A 19,845-nucleotide genomic window follows, 5' to 3' on the forward strand; every position below is an offset into this window, starting at 1 on the left:
CAGATGGGATAGTTACCAGCCTAAGCATTCTTAGAGAATCCTAAGGGATTCTTGCATAAGTGGAGAATATGAAAGGTCTGATGGAGGTCAAGAAGGGTGTCCTCTTCCCAATCATTGGCTCTTTTTTTTTTTTTTTTTTTTTAAACTTCATAAAAATTCAGAAATTGATTTGTAACAATGTTGACATCCAATAGGTGGTGCTGCAGAGCTAGTGTCTCCATCTCTTTCTAATATGAAAAAAAAAAGATTGGTACCATGTTAGCCAGTAGAGTGTGAATGTTCTCAGTAAGAGAAACCAAGTAATCTTGTACATATAATACCTTTTAATGGCTAATAAAAATACATGATGTTACAGCAAGCTTTCAGGATATCGTCCCTTCCTCAGGCTAATGAATGAAACTAGTTTAAATGGCAAACAATTATAACATACAGATACAGAGGGGGTGGGTGGACACTCCTCTTGATCTAAATAAATGTTCACACACAGAAATTTGAGACTTAAAAAACAGAAGACAGTCTGAGCAGAGAGAAAAATACTAAATCAGTCCACTGAGATTAGGAATGTGGCAGTTTATGATGTCTCTTATCTCTAATGCACATAGAAGAGGGAAATATTACCTCAGCAGCACTATCTATTGGATAGAAACATTCTTACAATCAATTTCTGAATTTTTATGAGAGAAACAAACAATGATTGGGAAGAGGACCCCCATCTTGAACTCCTTCAGACCTTTCATATTCCCTATTTATGCAAGAATCTTTCTATGTTTGGACCTTAAAGGAGAGATAACCGACATCATAAACTGTCACATTCCTTAGCTTAGTGGACTGATTAAGTATTTATCTCTTTTCTCAGGTTATTTAGTGTTATTTTCAGTCTTGAGTGTGAGACAGTCTCAAATTTCTGTGCGCGAACATTTATTTAGATCAAGAAGCATTTGTGTTATATTTGTGCCCTATCCAAACCAATTCCATTAGCCTTACGAAGAGTCGATAATAACCACTCGAAAGCTTGCTGTAACATCATGTATTTTTGTTAGTCATTAAAAGATATCAAATCTACAAGATTACTTGGTTTCTCTGACTGAGGACAATCTCACTTTACCGGCTAACATGGTACCAAACCTTTTTTTCATATTCCTGTAGCTACATTATATTCTCCACTATATTGAGCTGTTGTTCCTCACCTTCAAGTCATTGTGTAGCAGACGACCTCTGGTGTTGAAGCAGCCGTTAGGCTTCTGTTGTTTTTTTAGCCAGTCCATGCTTTGTATTATAACCTTGTCATCAATATAGATAGTAGAAGTAATCTGGAGGAAGCACTTCATAACAAAAGCTGTGAGCCTGGAAATGGGACAGGCATAGTAATAGTCAGACAGAACAACATTAAGGAGATTCTAGCACTAAATTCAAGGTTATATCCCCCTCCGGGGTCCATTTCATACCACCACAACTCTCATCTTTGGACAGAGAGGAAGAAAAGTTATGTTAAGTGTTCACAACCTACATGTAATAAGGAATAGGTCACCTATATCTATAGGTCCATAGAAGTGGAAGATGTACAGAAGCCCATAGACAGACCAAAAGAAATGTGGTGCATTGGTGACCGATAGGAATAGAGCATGATATCTCAGGTCCTCTATGTTCTTGGGGTCCGATGCCATCCATTATCCAGAAAATGGGTCAGTGCCAGTTCGGCTCATCCCTGGAGTAGTGGCTACCCATGAATGAATGCATATGAGAGCTATGGAAATGTCCATGTGCCTCTGCTCATAGATTTCCATGACTTGTATTTTCATACTTCTTAATTGATGGCTGGACTGGCAGCATCTGCCAGGGAAATAATTTTTTTGGTAGAAGCACAAATACCAAAATATTTAGTGGAATGATTTGTAGAATTTGGGCAACATTGGAGTAGGATGAGGACTCTACCCTACAGGGAATAAAAGCATATGGTTAAGCATATGCAGATTTTATATATAACATACATACATATATATATATATATATATATATATATATATATATATATACACATATATATATATATATACACACACACACACACACACACACACACACACAAGCACTCACTGACTGACTTGCCACTAATTCTCTAACTTCCTGGTGTTGTACGGATGTGAAATTTGGCACGACCATTCTTTAGGTCCTAAATAGGAAGAGTAAAGGAGTCACAACTCGATTATTCAATGCTAATTGCAAAAGGAAGTGCACCCCTATGTAACTTCCCAGTGTCCTACAAGCGTGAAATTTGGCACAAGCATTATAAATAGGAAAAGTAAAGAGGTCAAAACGCGATTATTCAATGCTAATTGCTAGAGTAAGTATACCACTATGTAATGTCACTTCCTGGTGTCATACAAGCGTAAACTTTGGCACAACAATCTAACTAACCTCTATGTGTATATACGGAGGAGAATCTACCTCACCTCTATGTGTATATACTGAGAAGAATCTACCTAACCATTATGTGTATATACTAAAAACAATCAAACTGACCTCTATGTGCTTGTACTGAAAGGCTGTAAAGTACATAAGGCAGCGGCCATGCACTGAAGGGATGGAGCATGCCTTTAAGGCTAAGATAGGGCTGCAACCTCCAGTCTGGGGTTAAATTAGAATAAAAGGGTATTACCTTTAAAGGGTAAAAAGTGAAGAGAGTGGGAGGGGTGGCACATTCTGCAGAGGGACATCGGTACATGCAGCCTGAGGAGAATCTAACACTTCTCTATGTGTATACATCTTTTATTTCTCGATTCCTCTAAAGTAACAACAACTTCATACCATTTTTTGTGTGAACAACAGGTAAACACCTGTACCAAATTAACTCGGGTGAAGTCGGGTATATCAGTTAGTGTATAATTATTTATATATATATATATATATATATATATATATATATATATATATATATATATATATACACACACACATATATATATACATACATTATATATATATATATACACACATATACACATACATATACATACACCTGTTTTTTTGTTTTATCGTGCTATTCAAACTCTGTGCCATAGCGTGCGAACTTGAAAAAACCTGTGGGAAGATAGTAAATGCAATGTGTGGGAAAGATAGGGCAAGTTCTATGTTTTCTCGCCCATACTATTAACGAATGCCAATATTGCTAATATATACTTAATAGAGATGAGCGAACATACTCGTCCGAGCTTGATGCTCTCTCGAGCATTAGGTTACTCGAGACGAGCACCACGCGGTACTCGAGTCAATTCCATTTCCTTCCCTGCATGTTTAGCGCCATTTTCTGACCAATAGACATGCAGGGAAGGCATTACCATTTCATCTTGTGACGTGCCAGCCCTAGCCCACCCCCCTGCAGTGAGTGGCTGGCGAGATCAAGTGACCGCCGAGTAATTAAAGCTGCTCGCCTCAAACACACGCTGGCAGAGATTAGGGAGGGTGCTGCTGGTGCTATAGTGAGAGTGTTGGCATCTCCAAGAACCCCAACGGTCCTTCTTAGGGCCACATCTGACCATGTGCATTACTGTTGTGGCTGCTGGGAGCAGTTTTGCACAAAAATTTTTTTTTTTTCATCTCGGGCTGTGCAGGCCATTACAGCTATAGCGTTCTCAGTCTGCAGTCAATTATACAGAGTATAGGGGCAGTACTGGTGAGGCAGGGACAGTGGTAGTGTAGAATCCTGTCTAAAAGAACCCCAACGGTCCTTCGTTGGGCTACCTGTGGCCGTGTGCATTTTACTCCGTGGCTGCTGGGAGTTGTAGTGCCTGACTATTACCCAGCTAGGCCTTTTTGCAACCTTGCATATAATTATTTTCTGGCTGCAGTATGCTTTACATAACCACTGTCAGCCTCCAACTGCACGCCAATAATTCCATAATTTTTTACACCGCTCTGTGTGTGCTCTATTCGTAATACACCATGCTGAGGGGTAGGGGTAGGGCTATAGGACGTGGACGTGGACGTGGGCGAGGACGCAGAGGTCCAAGTGAGGGTGTGGGCACAGGCAGAGTTCCTGGTCCAGGTGAATCACAGCCAGCTGCTGCGGGATTAGGAGAGAGGAACGTTTCTGGGTTCCCCAGCTTCATATCACAATTTTTGGGTTCACATGGTAGACCTTTATTACAAACAGAGCATGGTAAGCAGGTCCTGTCATGGATGGCAGACAATGCATCCAGTGATGTATCGACCACCCAGTTTTCTACGCCGTCCACTGCTGCAACTCTGAATCCTCTCGCTGTTGCTCCTCCTTCCTCCCAGCCTCCTCACTCCATGAAAATGACACATTCTGATCAACAGACAAACTCCCAGGAACTGTTCTTGGGCCCCTGCCTTGAGTGGGAAAAAATGGTTCCTCTCTCACCTGAGGAGTTTGTCGTGACCGATGCCCAACCTTTGGAAAGTTCCCGGGGTCTGGGTGATGAGGCTGGGGACTTCCGGCAACTGTCTCAAGAGCTTTCGGTGGCTGAGGAGGTCGATGATGATGATGAGACACAGCTGTCTATCAGTGATGCAGTAGTAAGGGCAGTAAGTCCGAGGGAGGAGCGCACAGAGGATTCGGAGGAAGAGCCACTGGACGATGAGGTGACTGACCCCACCAGGTTCACTAAGCCAACTGAGGACAAGTCTTCAGAGGGGGAGGCAAGTGCAGCAGCAGGAGAGCTTGGAAGAGGCAGTGGGGTGGCCAGGGGTAAATGCAGGGCAAGAGCGAAGACTCCACCAACTGTTTCCCAAAGCACACCCTCGCGCCAAGCCACCCTGCAGAGGGCTAGGTGTTCAAAGGTGTGGATGTTTTTCAGTGAGAGCACGGACGACTGACGCACAGTGGTGTGGAACCTGTGCCGCGCCAAGATCATTCGGGGAGCCACCACTACCAGCCTCACCACCACCAGCATGCACAGGCATATGATGGCCAAGCACCCCACAAGGTGGGACGAAGGCCGTTCACCGCCTCCGGGTCGCACCACTGCCTCTCTCCCTGTGCCCCAACCTGCCACTCAGATCCAACCCCCCTCTCAGGACACAGGCACGAGCGCCTCCCGGCCTGCACCCACACCCTCACCTCCGCTGTCCTCGGCCCCATCCAGCAATGTCTCACAGCGCAGCGTCCAGCTGTCGCTAGCGCAAGCGTTGGAGCGCAAGCGCAAATGCGCCGCCACGCACTCGCACGCTCAAGCATTAAACGTGCACATTGCCAAATTGATCAGCCTGGAGATGCTGCCGTACAGGCTTGTGGAAATGGAGGCTTTCAAAAACATGATGGCGGCAGCAGTCCTGCGCTACTCAGTCCCCAGTCGCCACTATTTTTCCCGGCGTGCCGTCCCAGCCCTACACCAGCACGTCTCCCGCAACATCAATCGTGCCCTCACCAACGCGGTTACTGAGAAGGTCCACTTAACCACAGACACGTGGACAAGTACTGGCAGGCAGGGCCACTATATCTCCCTGACGGCACATTGGGTGAATTTGGTGGAGGCTGGGACTGAGGCAGAGATTGGGACCGCACACGTCCTACCCACACTCAGAATTGTGGGTCCTTCCTTGGTTCTGGTATCTGCGGCGGTCTATGCCACCTCCTCTAAACCCTCCCTCTCCTCCTCCTCCTACGCAACCTCTACCTCTCAATTAAGAAACGTGAGCAGCACATCGCCAGGAGTCGGTGTGGCGCGGCATGGCAGCACAGCCGTGCGCAAGCGTCAGCAGGCCGTGCTGAAACTACTGAGCCTAGGTTACAAGAGGCACATGGCCCCAAAGGTGTTGCAGGGTCTGACAGAGCAGACCGACCTCTGGCTTTTGCCGCTGAGCCTCCAACCGGGCATTGTCGTGTGTGACAATGGCCGTAACCTGGTGGTGGCTCTGCAGCCTCACACACGTGCCATGCCTGGCCCACGTCTTCAATCTGGTGGTTCACCGGTTTTTGAAAAACTGCTCGCACTTATCTGACCTGCTCGGCAAGGTGCGCCACGTCTGCGCACATTTCCGCAAGTCCACCACGGACGCTGCCACCCTGCGGACCCTGCAAAATCAGTTTAATCTGCCAGAGCACCGGCTGCTGTGCGACGTGCCCACACGGTGGAATTCTACGCTCCACATGTTGGCCAGGCTGTATGAGCAGCGTAGAGCTATTGTGGAATACCAACTCCAACATGGGCGGAGTAGTGTGAGTCAGCCTCCCCAATTCTTTAATGAGGAGTGGGCCTGGATGGCAGACATCTGCCAGGTCCTTAGAAACTTTGAGGAGTCTACCCAGATGGTGAGCGGCGATGCTGCAACCATTAGCGTCACCATTCCTCTGCTATGCCTGCTGAGAAGTTCGCTGCAAAGCATAAATGCTGACGCTTTGCGGTCGGAACAGGAGACAGGGGAAGAGAGTATGTTGCTTGATAGTCAGAGCACCTTCATGTCTATATCTCTGCGCGTTTTGGAGGAGGGGGAGGAGCAGGAGGAGGAGGGGGAAGAGACAGCTGGACCCACTGCAGAGGGTACCCATGCTGCTTGCCTCCCATCTGTTAAGCGTGTATGGCCTATGGCCTATGGACAAGGAGGAGGAGAATCCTGAAAGTGATCTTCCTAGTGAGGACACCGATGTGTTGCGTACTGGTACCCTGGCATACATGGCTGACTTCATGTTAGGCTGCCTTTCTCTTGACCCTCGCGTTAAGACGCATTCTGGCCACTACGGATTACTGGGTGTACACCCTTCTCGACCCACTGTATAAGGAGAACCTTTCCACTCTCATTACCGAAGAGGAAAGGGGTTCGAGAGTGATGCAATACCACAGGACCCTGGTGGACAAACTGATGGTAAACTTCCCATCTGACAGTGCTAGCGGCAGAAGGCGCAGTTCCAAGGGCCAAGTAGAAGGGGAGGTGCGGAGATCAGGCAGCATGTTCAGCGCAGGCAGGGGAACACTCTCCAAGTGCTTTTGCCTGCTTTATGGCTCCCCAGCAAGACTGCGTCACCACTCCACAGTCAAGGCTGAGTCAGAGGGAGCACTGTAAAAAGATGGTGAGGGAGTACGTAGCCGATCGTACCACCGTCCTCCGTGATGCCTCTGCTCCATACAACTATTGGGTGTCAAAGCTGGACACGTGGCACGAACTTGTGCTGTATGCCCTGGAGGTGCTGTCTCTGACATTACTCCTCCTCCTGCTACTCCTTCTCCAGCAACAACATGTCATCGCGCTGAACGGCCAATTTTTCTGCGGACCAAAAGGCTTATCTACATCTACCAATGTTTTCACAATTTTTCAAAGTAACATGAACCAATTTCTTCAACAGGGCTGCCTACAGGCTCTGTTACAAATTAAGCAACAGTGAGCTGTATCTTTAAAAAAATATTTATGGGTTTCACCTGCCCTCTCGGTTGATAAATTTTTCAGGGGTACACTTGTACTCTTGGTACACTAATTTTTGGGGCCCACGCCTACACTCTTATCCAACTAATTTTTCCGGCCTTCGCCTACGCTCATGGTATCCCAATGTTTCAGAGGTTGGCCTATACTATTACTACAGAAATTTTACTTGGCTCTGTCTATACTGTTACTATTACAGAAATGTTGCTGGGGTCTGTCTATACTGTTACTACTGAAATGTTACAAATACTGGGCTCTGCCTGTACTTCTGCTACTGAAATGTTACAGGGGTCTGCATATACTGCTGCTACACAAATGTTATAGGGGTCTGCCTATACTGCTGCTACAGAAATGTTACAGGGGTCTGCCTATACTGCTGCTACAGAAATGTTACAGGGGTCTGCCTATACTGCTGCTACAGAAATGTTACAGGGGTCTGCCTATACTGCTGCTACAGAAATGTTACAGGGGTCTGCCTATACTGCTGCTACAGAAATGTTACAGGGGTCTGCCCATACTGCTGCTACAGAAATGTTACTAGGGGGTCTGCGTATACTTCGGCTACTAAAATGTTACTGGGGTCTGTCTATACTTCTGCTACAGAAATGTTACAGGGGTCTGCCTATACAGTTACTACAGAAATGTTACTCGGCTCTGTCTATAGTGTTACTACAGAAATGTTGCTGGGGTCTTTCTATACTGCTACTACAAAAATGTTACTGGGGTCAGCTTATATCTTTGCTACAGGAATATTACAAGGGTCTGTGTATACTATGGGTGCACTAAGTCTTCCCATCGCAGTGTTCTACCTATCCGGCCACCCAAAAAACCCAGACTGACTAGGGCATGGATTGTGGGCCGAGGCCAACATGTATTTTCTCTCACGTAGCCTCAGCTATCCGGGGCACTGCAATGGGATTTCTTTATGTACCGTCTGTGGGTTCCTGGGAGTCACCCATGCTGTGGGCGCACACAGACTTGCCATAGTGGAGTTGTACCTGCCTGGCACTATTAAAAAAACCCAGACTGACTAGGGCATGGAGTGTGGGCCAAAGCAACTTGTATTTTCTCTCACGTTACCTCAGCTATCCGGGGCACTGCAATGGGATTTCTTTATGTACCGTCTGTGGGTTCCTGCTAGCCACCCATGCTGTGGGTGCACACAGACTTGCCATAGTGCAGTTGTACCTGCCTGGCACTTAAAAAAAAAAAAAACAGACTGACTAGGGCATGGAGTGTGGGCCAAAGCCAACATGTATTTTCTCTCACATAACCTCAGCTATCCGGGGCACTGCAATGGGATTTCTTTATGTACCGTCTGTGGGTTCCTGGGAGCCACCCATGCTGTGGGTGCACACAGACTTCCCATAGAGGTGTTTTACCTGTCTGTCCCCAAAACACTGACAGACTTGGGTAGGGTGCAGAGTGCAGATGGTTTACCCCTTGCGTTGTCGATGAGGTATCCGACACCCAAACAGAATGAGTAGTGTGTGGACACATGGATTCCTCATTGCTATGTCACTCGCAGCACCTTGGGCCACACAAGGTGTTTGCTGGACAGAGGCTGACCCAGGGCCCACTCACATACTTCCCACACTGAGTATTGCTGCATTGTGGAGATGTGTAGAAGTGCTGGGCTGGCAGTGGAGTCCCCTTTATGCCCGCGTTTGCAGCTCCTGACGGAGGTGGCCCAGGATTGGAATGAAGATCTAACATCTATCTATTATCAATTCTCAACACCATTGTGGGCTATCGTTCCCCCCCCCCCTCCCTTTTAAAGATGGTCGCTGCCTGGCCCTGCCAACCCTCTGCAGTGTGTGCCTCCGGTTCCTCCTAATGGCAGACGCACGTGGAAATAGACATGAGGGTGGTGTAGCTATGAAGCGAGCATGTGGCATGAGGGCAGCTGAAGGCTACGCAGGGACACTTTTGTGTGCGCTGCGGACACAGGGTCGTGCGGGGTTGGGGAGGTTTGGGCAGCATGTAACCCAGGAGAAGAGGCAGCGGTGTGACCCGCAGGCTGTGATTGTGCTTGGTTGGAGGTAGTGTGGTGCTTAGCTAAGGTGTGCTTTGCTAATGAGGGTTTGTCCGAAGTAAAAATTGTTAGGGGGGGGGCACTCTTGCCACTATTGTTGCTTAATAGTGAGACCTGGGAACCTGAGATGCAGCCCTGCATGTTGCCCCTCGCCTGCCCTATCCGTTCCTGTGTCGTTTCCATCACTTTCGTAGGTTTTGCAGATTTTCACAAATGAAAACCTTAGCGAGCATGGGTCATATACAAAAATGCTTGAGTCGTCCATTGATTTCAATGGGGTTCGTTAATTGAAACGAACTCTCGAGCATCGCAGAAAGCTCGACTCGAGCAACGAGCACCCGAGCATTTTGGTGCTCGCTCTTCTCTAATACTTAATATAAACATCTGTATATATAAAGTATATATAAATGCGAAAGCCCACACTGATTCACTCACTCACTGACTGACTCATCACTTCTTCACAGTAACGCAGGCAAAGCCGGGTATGTCAGCTAGTACTGTGTATACACTATATTAACAAAAGCATTGGGCCCCTCACCAATCCTGTGCTGTCAGATAAAGGGGATAAGCAAATCGAATGTGTGAGCATTAGGTATAAAGGAGAGCATCACACAGGTATATCCCAGTACAGAAACCGTCAGATGTAGAGCTGACAGTGAGGTCTGCTGGTGGGATGTCACCAACCAATCTGTACGGGATATGGCAGCACTTTTGGACCTTCCAGAGTTCCCCGTTGGTTGTGTTATTGGGAGATGGAAGCCATCCGGTGTGTGTGGTACAGCCATGTTCAGAGGGACCTCGTAAACTGACAGAACGTGGATAACGAAGCCTTGTACCAGCTGTGAGGACATCACACACATCATCTGCCCTCGTTTAGGAGGTCTCACAGGCCATAGGACATCCACCAGAACCCTCCGAAGGGTACGGCATGTGATGGGTTACCATGGATGAGCGGCTGCATACAAACCCAACATAGTAGCAGTGAATGCATAGAGGCGCCTGCGATGGGACTTGGAGCATTGTTCTTGGACTGTAAATGAATGGAAGCAAGTATTGTGGACAGATGACAGTACACCAATCAGACAGCTGCACTTGGGTGTGGAGGTTGTCTGGAGAGCAGTTTCTATGTGACTGCATCATCCCAACAGTGAAGTTTAGAGGAGGTTCTGTTATGGTGTGGAGGTGTTTCTGCTGGGCAGGCCTAGGGCCATTATAGTGACGTCCACCTTCAACACCATTGCATACAGAGACATTCCAGACAATGGGGCATCACCTACCTTGTGGCAATACTTTGAAATAGTTCCATGTCTCTACCAACACAACTGAGCACCATGTCATATGGCACGCTGTATGGGGGAGCAGAACGTCTGCAGACTTCATTGGCCAGCCCAAAGTCCGAATCTCAATCCCATCATCTTTGGACAAACTAGAACACCATATCTGTGCACGCCCAACACGCTCATCATCCCCCGCATCACTATCTGTAGCTCTCCTAGAGGAATGGAGACAAATTCCTCCACACAGTTATGGAAATTTGGTGGAAAGCGGCCGTGGAGGGTTACTGCAGTCATTGAGGCTAAAGGCAGCCCAACACTGGACTGGAAAATGTCAATAAAATTGAATTTCATCATCTTTTATATGTGCCCCAGTACTTTTGTCAACATAGTGTATTGCTTATACTGGTGGTCCTATCAAGATAACCTTTTCTATATGTCCTGTTAGTGCACATAGTTGTCACATGGGGGTAGAAAGAATGATTTGACTGAGGAAGAGAGGCCGCTGCGCTTTTGGACAGGCCCCAGCATCAGACTCTTCCCAGTGACGATGGCCAAATGTTAGAGTGGCTTCATCCACAGTTCCATCACCCAAGTAATACGCATAGAGGCTTGTCTTTTGAGCCCACCGGGTCCTGTATATTACACACAACTCACTGATGTGAATGTTCTCTGTATAATATTTCATTACCCTTGTCGGGGTGCTGCAGGGAAATTGATGGACACTGTGGTCATATGAAAGGTAACATCAAAAAGGTGACCCATCACTGCAGCCGATTCCTTAAATGGGTGGTGACAATATGCAGAACGCTTTCCAGAATGTAGAGCAACATCATGCAAGCGATCATCTCAGGCCCCACTCTGAGCACCCTCTTTCAAACATCCGCAGAGTGAGCCAGCTGTCACTGATAGCCGGGGTCCTGATGCAGATAGAAGAGAGCTCCAATCCCTGCCTAACCTCTTACATGCTGTGATCAATGTTGTGGTGTGTAAACAACCTCCCACTGTGACATCATGGGCTATCCAACTCTGGAGGGCCAATGGATTGCCATGGACACAGGATGCCTAGCAATGGCCTCCAGCTTCGCCATGGCTTTGATGGAAAACATAAGATATAATACATTGTAGTACTTCTGTATGGCCGTCTATTATCTGAGTAATTATAGGATGGCAAGTTCAAGTCCCCTACAGGGACAAAAAAAAAGGCAAATAAAAAATAGTCAAAAAAATATCTGATTGAAAAATAAAAGTTAACCCTTCCTTCCCCTTTTCTAGCACAAGTTTGGTATTATTACATCCGTATGACTTGTAGACCCGTACAAAAAAATGTGACACACTTTACTTTTTAATACGAATGGCAAATGTAACAAAATAGTGCAGCATCCGAGGAGCGGCCCTCAGCCTAGGAGACAGCGGGGTCGAGTTTGAGCCTTGTCACGGGGCTCTACCATCTCCCACTCTGAGGGTAGCATGGGTCCCGTCCAAGCCACTGAGGGGAGGTCTTGCACGAAAAGGGTAACCCAATATGTGATTTACCTTAACAGCCTGTTGTCACGGGTGACGCCACCGTTCCTTCCTCTGCAGTGAATTCGGATGATGAAATAAATGGTCCACACTAGAGATGAGCGAACGTACTCGGTAAGGGCGATTTCGCAATCGAGCACCGTGATTTTCGAGTACTTCACTACTCGGGTGAAAAGTACTCGGGTGCGCTGTGGGTGAGCGGGGAGTTGCAGAGGGTAGTGGGGGGCAGAGGGAGAGAGAGAGGGCTCCCCCCTGTTCCCCGCTGCTACCCCCCGCTCCGCCGCGCCTCCCCCTGCTCCCCGGCGACCCCGAGTATTTTTCACCCGAGTAGTGAAGTACTCGAAAATCGCGGTGCTCGATTGCGAAATCGCCCTTACCGAGTACGTTCGCTCATCTCTAGTCCACACACACACACGGAACGTTTAAATAGCAAAGCCGGGAACGGTCAGCAGTGCTCCTTTACAGTCCAATCACACGTATAAACTCACGTCAGCAGGAACACGGTCCATAAATCACAAAATGGTGTGACAGGGAGGAAATCACAAGTTGACAAAGAAATCTACAGTCCCAGTTATCTGCAGGGTTCTGTTCCCGGTACCAACTCCTTTTACTCTCACCGGCACTCTACCGGTCAGCACTCACAATCGGCAGGCACTCCATACTGCGATGGCGGCTCCACTCTCTCTCCATTCATCAGTGGCTTAGGGCACTCCTGAAATCTCCTGGGTAAAGCAGACCCAGGGAAGGCTGAGGATATCTTTCAGCCTCTAACATCCCAGACCACACAGAACTAAAGGTGTCCATGTGGGTCAATTGCAGCTCCACCAGCATTCCTCTCGCTTGCAAGTCCAGAACTAAAGACCCTTGCAAACACCTTACATTCACATATGTAAAGCAAGATCACGTGACAAACAACAAGATACATTTCTCAGACATCTCACATACCAGACAGTTGCCTCATTAGGTGCTGCAGAAGTGCAATACTCATCATATTCATGCGACATGAAAGACACTAGCAATACAAAGCACGAGACAAATGCATGCATAGATTATGGAGGAGCCTTGTTAACTCCGGGCCACTACAACAGCACCAATAAAAACTATAGCTTGTCATGCAAAAAACTCGATCAATAGAAAATTGTTAAAAGTTCTGGATTTTTGAATGCAAAATTTTTTGTTCAAAAGTGGAAAAAAAAAATTGTATTAATTTTATCATTTTAATCATACCGACCCGCAGAAGAAAAAGTTGTCATTTATGCTGCATTATGGACGCCGTAAAAGAAAAACACACAAACACACACACACACACACACACACACACACAATAGCAGAATTGCTACCTTGTCACTCACAAACATTAATAAAGGTTATGCAATAGATTATATGCACCCCAAAATAGTAACAATAAAAACTAGGTCTCGTCACACAACGAGCAAGTCCATATATGGCTATGCAGATGGAAAAACAAAAAAAGGTTTGGCTTTTGTAGATAAAGATGAAAATTGTGTCTAGATCTAGATGAAGATGAAGATGAAAATTGTGTCCTTAACCCCTTCCCGCTCCATGACGTACCGGTACGTCATGGAGTGGCGGGGTATGTATGAAGAGAGGTTGCGTGGCAACCTCTCGTCATACAGTGCGGGCGTCAGCTGTTTATAACAGCTGACACCCGCGGGCAATAGCCGCAATCGGCCAATCGCGTTTGGACGATCGCGGCATTTAAATCCCTCGAACATCTTCGGGGGTCCCGCACGCCTCCCCGCGGTGAGATCGGCAGCCGGGGGCCTAATGAAAGGCCCCAGGGCTGCCTTACCAGACTGCCTATCAAGCCATCCCCGTGGGGTGGCTTGATAGACTGCCTGTTAAATTGCAGTATGACGTAATGCTATAGCATTACATCATACTGCCGGAGCGATCAAAGCATCGCATGTTAAAATCCCCCATCGGGACTTCAAATAAAGTAAAAAAAAAAAAAAAATCAATACAGTTTTTTTTAATTGTAAAAAAAAAAAATCTAAATGATAAAATAAAAATATGTATTTGGTATTGCCGCGTCCATAAAAGTCTGATCTATCAAAGTAGGGCATTGTTTTTCCTGCACGGTGAACGTCGTCCGAAAAAAAAAATAAAGAACGCCAGAAATGCACTTTTTTAGTTACCCTGTCTCCCAGAAAAAAACTCAATAAAAATCAATAAAAAAGTCATATGTATTCCAAATTTATACTATCGGAAACTACAGGACATCCCGCAAAAAAAGAGCCCTTGCTCAACTACGTCGACGGAAAAAAAAAAGTTATTGGCGCACAAAATGACGGCAGAAAATAATTGAAAAAAATTAAATGACTTTGAAAAAAAAAAAGTGTAGTATAGTAAGAAAAAATCTATAGAAGTTTGGTATCGTAGTAATCGTACCGACCCATAGAATAAAGCTATCATGTCGCTTTTGTTACCGTTTGTGCACTGTAGAAACTAGACGCACTAAAAGATGGCGAAATGTCGTTTTTTTTTTTTTCATTTTACTCCACTCAGAATTTTTTTAAAGTTTTTCAGTACATTATATGGTGCTTTAAATAGCACCATTGAAAAAAACAACTTTTCCCGCAAAAAACAAGCCCTCATACAGCGACATCGATGGATAAATAAGGGAGTTACGATTTTTTTGAAGGGGGGAGGAAAAAACGAAAATGGAAAAAGAAAAAGGGGCCGCGTCATTAAGGGGTTAAAGTGGTTTTCCGGTGGTCTATCCTCAGGACAAGTCATTAACAGTAGATTGGGAGGGTTATGTTGCCTAGACCCCACCAATCAGCTGTTTGGTGGTGTGATGCACTCCTTTAGCGGAACTGATTTCTGCAGGTAGCAGACAGCTCTGCTCTCACTGCAGTGGTCATGCTTATAGTTGCAGGCCAAGTTCCTATGGAAATTAATGGGTAGTTTGCCTGCAATACCAAACGACCACTACAATAAAAAGGGAGCATTCTGCTTCCTGCAGAAATCAGAGCAGTGCACATGTATGCCTGCCTGGCAAACAGCTGATTGGTAGGAGAGCCTCGCCAATCTACTATTGATGACTTATCCTAAGGATAGGCCATCAGTTCATCGGCCCGGGCCCACTGATCAGCTGATCGGGCGCCAGCTTACAGCGCCGGTATACACTGAAGGTGGAGCAGAAGCCACTGCTCTCACTCCCTATCTAGTGGTCGGCACTTGTAATTGCAGCTGCAGAGCTCATTGAAATCAACTACAAGCTTCGGCCACTGTGCGGCAGCTGGAGCAGCGGCTTCCGCTCCGACCTCTGTGTATACCGATGCTGTCAGCCCGCGGCTCAGTACCTCAGATAATCAACTATCCTCTTTTCCTGAGGATAGGCCAACCCTTTAAAGGGTTAAAGGGGTTGTCTCGCGCCGAAACGGGTTTTTTTTTTTTCCATAGGCCCCCCCGTTCGGCGCAGGACAACCCCAAAGGATGTGTTAAAAAAAAAAATTCATTACTTACCCGAATCCCCGCTCTGCGACGTCTTCCTTCTTCCTTCTTCCTTCACCAAGATGGCCGCCGGGATCTTCACCCACGATGCACCGCAGGTCTTCTCCCATGGTGCACCGTGGGCTCTGTGCGGTCCATTGCCGATACCAGCCTCCTGATTGGCTGGAATCGGCACACGTGACGGGGCGGAGCTACGCGATGACGTGTAGAAGGGGGCGGAGCCAGAACGCCGCTCGTGCCGGGACAACCAGAAGGGAGAAGACCAGACTGTGTAAGCGTGTCTAAAAACGCCAGAAGACAGCGAATTTAGACGGATCCATGGCGACGGGGACGCTAGCAACGAAGCAGGTAAGTGAATAACTTCTGTATGGCTCATAATTAATGCACGATGTACATTACAAAGTGCATTAATATGGCCATACGGAAGTGTATAGACCCACATGCTGCCGCGAGACAACCCCTTTAATACAGCATATTCGTAGTATAATTCTGCTCTTTACTCTGAACTCTTGAAAGACATTTAGGACATTTTACCAAAATCCAATTTTGGGAAAATATAGGATGGAACGGACGTCACTCTCCACGCTCACCATGTGTTGCCATCTGGATCACTCTGTCCGAAGGCGCTGTATGACCCATCTGAGCGCTTATATGCCAGCTGTCGGGCGCTTCCTATGAAATAAGGGACAACAGTAGAGATGAATGAGCACACTCGTCCGAGAATTAGGGTACTCGAGATGCTCGTTACTCAAGATGAACACCATGCGGTACTCGAGTCAATTCCATTTCCTTCCCCGCATGTTTAGTGCCATTTTCTAGCCAATAGACATGCAGGGAAGGCATTACCACTTCCTCCTGTGATGTGCCAGCCCTATCCCACCCCACAGCAGGAGTGGCTGGGCCGATCAGGTGACCGCCAAGTACTTAAAGCGGTCCCGCCCGCCTCAGACACATGCTGGCAGAGGTTAGGGAAAGTGCTGCTGCTGATATAGGGAAAATCTTAGCGTAGGTCCTGTCTTCAAGAACCCCAATGGTCCTTCTTAGGGCTACATGTGACCGTGTGTATTACTGTTGTGGCTGGCTGGGAGCAGTAGTGCACCATTTTTTATTTTTTCATCTCGGGCTGTGCAGGCCATTACAGCTATAGCGTTCTCTTTCTGCAGTATATTACGCAGAGTATAGGGAAAGTGCTGCTGCTGATATAGGGAAAGTGTTAGAGTAGGTTCTGTCTTCAAGAACCCCAATGGTCCTTCTTAGGGCTACATCTGACCATGTGCATTATAGTTGTGGCTGGCTGGGAGTTGTAGTGCATCCATTTTTGTATTATGTATCTAGGCCTGTTCGCAGCCTTTCTGTAATAGTTTTTTCAGGCTGCAATACCGTACAATACCGCTCTCACCGTTAAACTGCACTTACATAATTCCTAGCCTGCTGCGAACGACTTCATTTATACAATTCTGTGTCTGCAGTGAATTATACGCAGAGTGTTGGGCCACAGCCACTTCTATAGGGAAAGTGATATACACTATACAGTCTGTATCCTCCGTGCAAAAAACCCAAAGCTCCTTTGTTGGGCTACAAATGACCGTGTGCATTATACTTATGGCTGGCTGGGAGTTGTAGTGCATCCATTTTTGTATTACGCATCTAGACCTGTTCGCAGCCCGTCAGTAATAGCGTTCTCAGGCTGCTGTGCCGTACAACCAGCTCTCACCGTGAAACTGCACTCAAATATTTCCTAGCCTACTGCAAACTAGTTCAGTTATACCGTTCTGTGTCTGCAGTGCATTAGACAGAGGTCAAACCGCTAAACAGTACTCTAATATTACCGGGGCCACTGCAAAGTATTTTAGCTCTTCCGCTGTGCAGAGCGTCTCACAATACCATTTCCGTTGGTGGGGTTGAGATCGCAGCAGTTACCAGCACTATCCACTGGCTTTACAGTCTTCTCCCACTCCACACAACCTCTATTATCTACAAGTCTCTGCGAGCGGTAAATTACCCCTAGGTATCAGCGCAAGACGGCGGGTTACTTTTTTCAAGTCACAGCATAGAGCCTCCACTATCTACAAGTCTCTGTGTGCAGTGAATTAAGGCCCAGTTGTCAGTGCTGTACAGTGGGGTAATTTATTTGGGCCCTGCTCTATTCTTAATCCGCCATGATGAGGAGTAGGGGTAAGGGTCGAGGACGTGGACGAGGACACGGACGTCCAAGTGAGGGTGTGGGCACAGGCCGAGTTTCTGGTCCAGGTGAATCACAGCCGGCTGCTGCGGGATTAGGAGAGAGGCAAGTTTCTGGGGTCCTCAGCTTCATATCACTATTTATGGGTCCGCGTTGTAGACCTTAATTGCAAACAGAGCAGTGTGAGCAGGTTCTGTCGTGGATGGCAAAAAATGTGTCCAGCAATGTATTGACCACCCAGTCTTCTACGCAGTCCACTACTCCCGGCCTAGGGACTGTAACTCTGAATCCTCTGGCTGCTGCTCCTCCTTCCTCCCAGCCTCCTCACTCCATGAAAATGACATATTCTGAGCAGGCAGGCTCCCAGGAACTGTTCTCAGGTCCCTGCCATGAGTGGGAAAAAATGGTTCCTCTCTCACCTGAGGAGTTTGTCATGACCGATGCCCAACCTTTGGAAAGTTCCCGGAGTCCGGGTGATGAGGCTGGGGACTTCTGGCAACTGTCTCAAGAGCTTTTTGTGGGTGAGGAGGATGATGATGATGAGACACAGTTGTCTGTCAGTGAGGTAGTAGTAAGGACAGTAAGTCCGAGGGAGGAGCACATGGAGGATTCAGAAGAAGAGCAGTTGGACGATGAGGTGACTGACCAACCTGGTTTGCTAAGCCTACTGAGGACAGGGCTTCAGAGGAGGAGGCAAGTGCAGCAGCAGGACAGGTTGGAAGAGGCAGCGGAGTGACCAGGGGCAGAGGCAGGGCCAGAGCAAAGAATTCCCCAACTGTTTCCCAAAACACCGCCTCGCGCCAAGCCTCCGTGCTGAAGGCTAGATGTTCAAAGGTGTGGATGTTTTTCAATGAGAGCGCGGACGACCGACGAACAGTGGTGTGCAACCTGTGTCGTACCAAGATCAGCCGGGGAGCCACCAGTACCAGCCTCACCACCACCAGCATGCGCAGGCATATGATGGCCAAGCACCCCACAAGGTGGGACGAAGGCCGTTCACCGCCTCCGGTTTGCACCACTGCCTCTCCTTCTGTACCCCAACCTGCCACTCAGATCCAACCCCCCTCTCAGGACACAGGTACGAGCGCCTCCCGGCCTGCACCAACACCCTCACCCCCACTGTCCTCCACCCCATCCAGCAATGTCTCTCAGCGCAGCGTTCAGCTGTCGCTAACACAAGCGTTGTAGCAAAAGCGCAAATACGCCGTCCCACACCTGCACGCACAAGCTTTAAACGTGCACATTGCCAAATTAATCAGCCTGGAGATGCTGCTGTACAAGCTTGTGGAAACGGAGGCTTTCAAAAACATGATGGCTGCGGCGGTCCCGCGCTACTCGGTCCCCAGTTAGTGTGTCCTACCTCGGTGCTGGTATCTGCGGTGTTTTATGCCACCTCCTCCAAACCCTCCCCCTCCTCCTCCTCCGCCCCCTCTACCTCTCAATTAAGAAGTGTGAGCACGTCGCCAGGAGTCGGTATCACGTGGCGCGGCAGCACAGCGGTGGGCAAGCGTCAGCAGGCCGTGCTGAAACTAATCAGCTTAGGTGACAAGAGGCACACCGCCCCCGAACTGTTGCAGGGTCTGACAGAGCAGACCTAGCCCTGGCTTTCGCCGCTGAGCCTCCAATTGGGCATGGTGGCTCTGCAGCTCGGCAGCCTCACACATGTGCCATGCCTGGCCCACGTCTTCAATCTGGTGGTTCAGCGGTTTCTGAAAAACTACCCCCACTTGTCTGACCTGCTCGGCAAGGTGCGCCGCGTCTGTGCACATTTCCACAAGTCCACCATGGATGCTGCCACCCTGAGGACCCTGCAACATCGGTTTCAGCTGCCAGAGCATCGACTGCTGTGCGACGTGCCCACACGCTGGAGTTTTACGTTGCACATGTTAGCCAGGCTGTACGACCAGCGTAGAGCAATAGTGGAATACCAACTCCAACATGGGCGGCGGAGAGATAGTCAACTGAGGAGTGGGCAT

General features: G+C 47.8%; 1 protein-coding gene across 4 annotated transcripts in view; it reads right to left on the reverse strand.

Annotated features, from left to right (window-relative positions):
• Positions 1 to 19,845, reverse strand: part of LOC136626390 (alpha-2-macroglobulin-like protein 1) — a 209,018-nt gene that overhangs the window by 21,284 nt on the left and 167,889 nt on the right. For all 4 annotated transcript variants that reach the window (XR_010792651.1, XM_066601393.1, XM_066601391.1 and 1 more), the window contains 2 exons: positions 16,278 to 16,359; positions 1,188 to 1,344 (listed from right to left, as the gene is read on the reverse strand). Coding sequence is in view for 3 of the 4 variants with exons in the window: in XM_066601393.1 (XP_066457490.1) it covers positions 1,188 to 1,344; positions 16,278 to 16,359 (239 nt within the window). In the remaining variant the exon portion in view is untranslated. The remainder of the gene's footprint in view (positions 1 to 1,187; positions 1,345 to 16,277; positions 16,360 to 19,845) is intronic.

The sequence above is a fragment of the Eleutherodactylus coqui genome, chromosome 4 (genome assembly GCF_035609145.1).
Source record: "Eleutherodactylus coqui strain aEleCoq1 chromosome 4, aEleCoq1.hap1, whole genome shotgun sequence".
NCBI classification, from domain to species: Eukaryota; Metazoa; Chordata; class Amphibia; order Anura; family Eleutherodactylidae; genus Eleutherodactylus; species Eleutherodactylus coqui.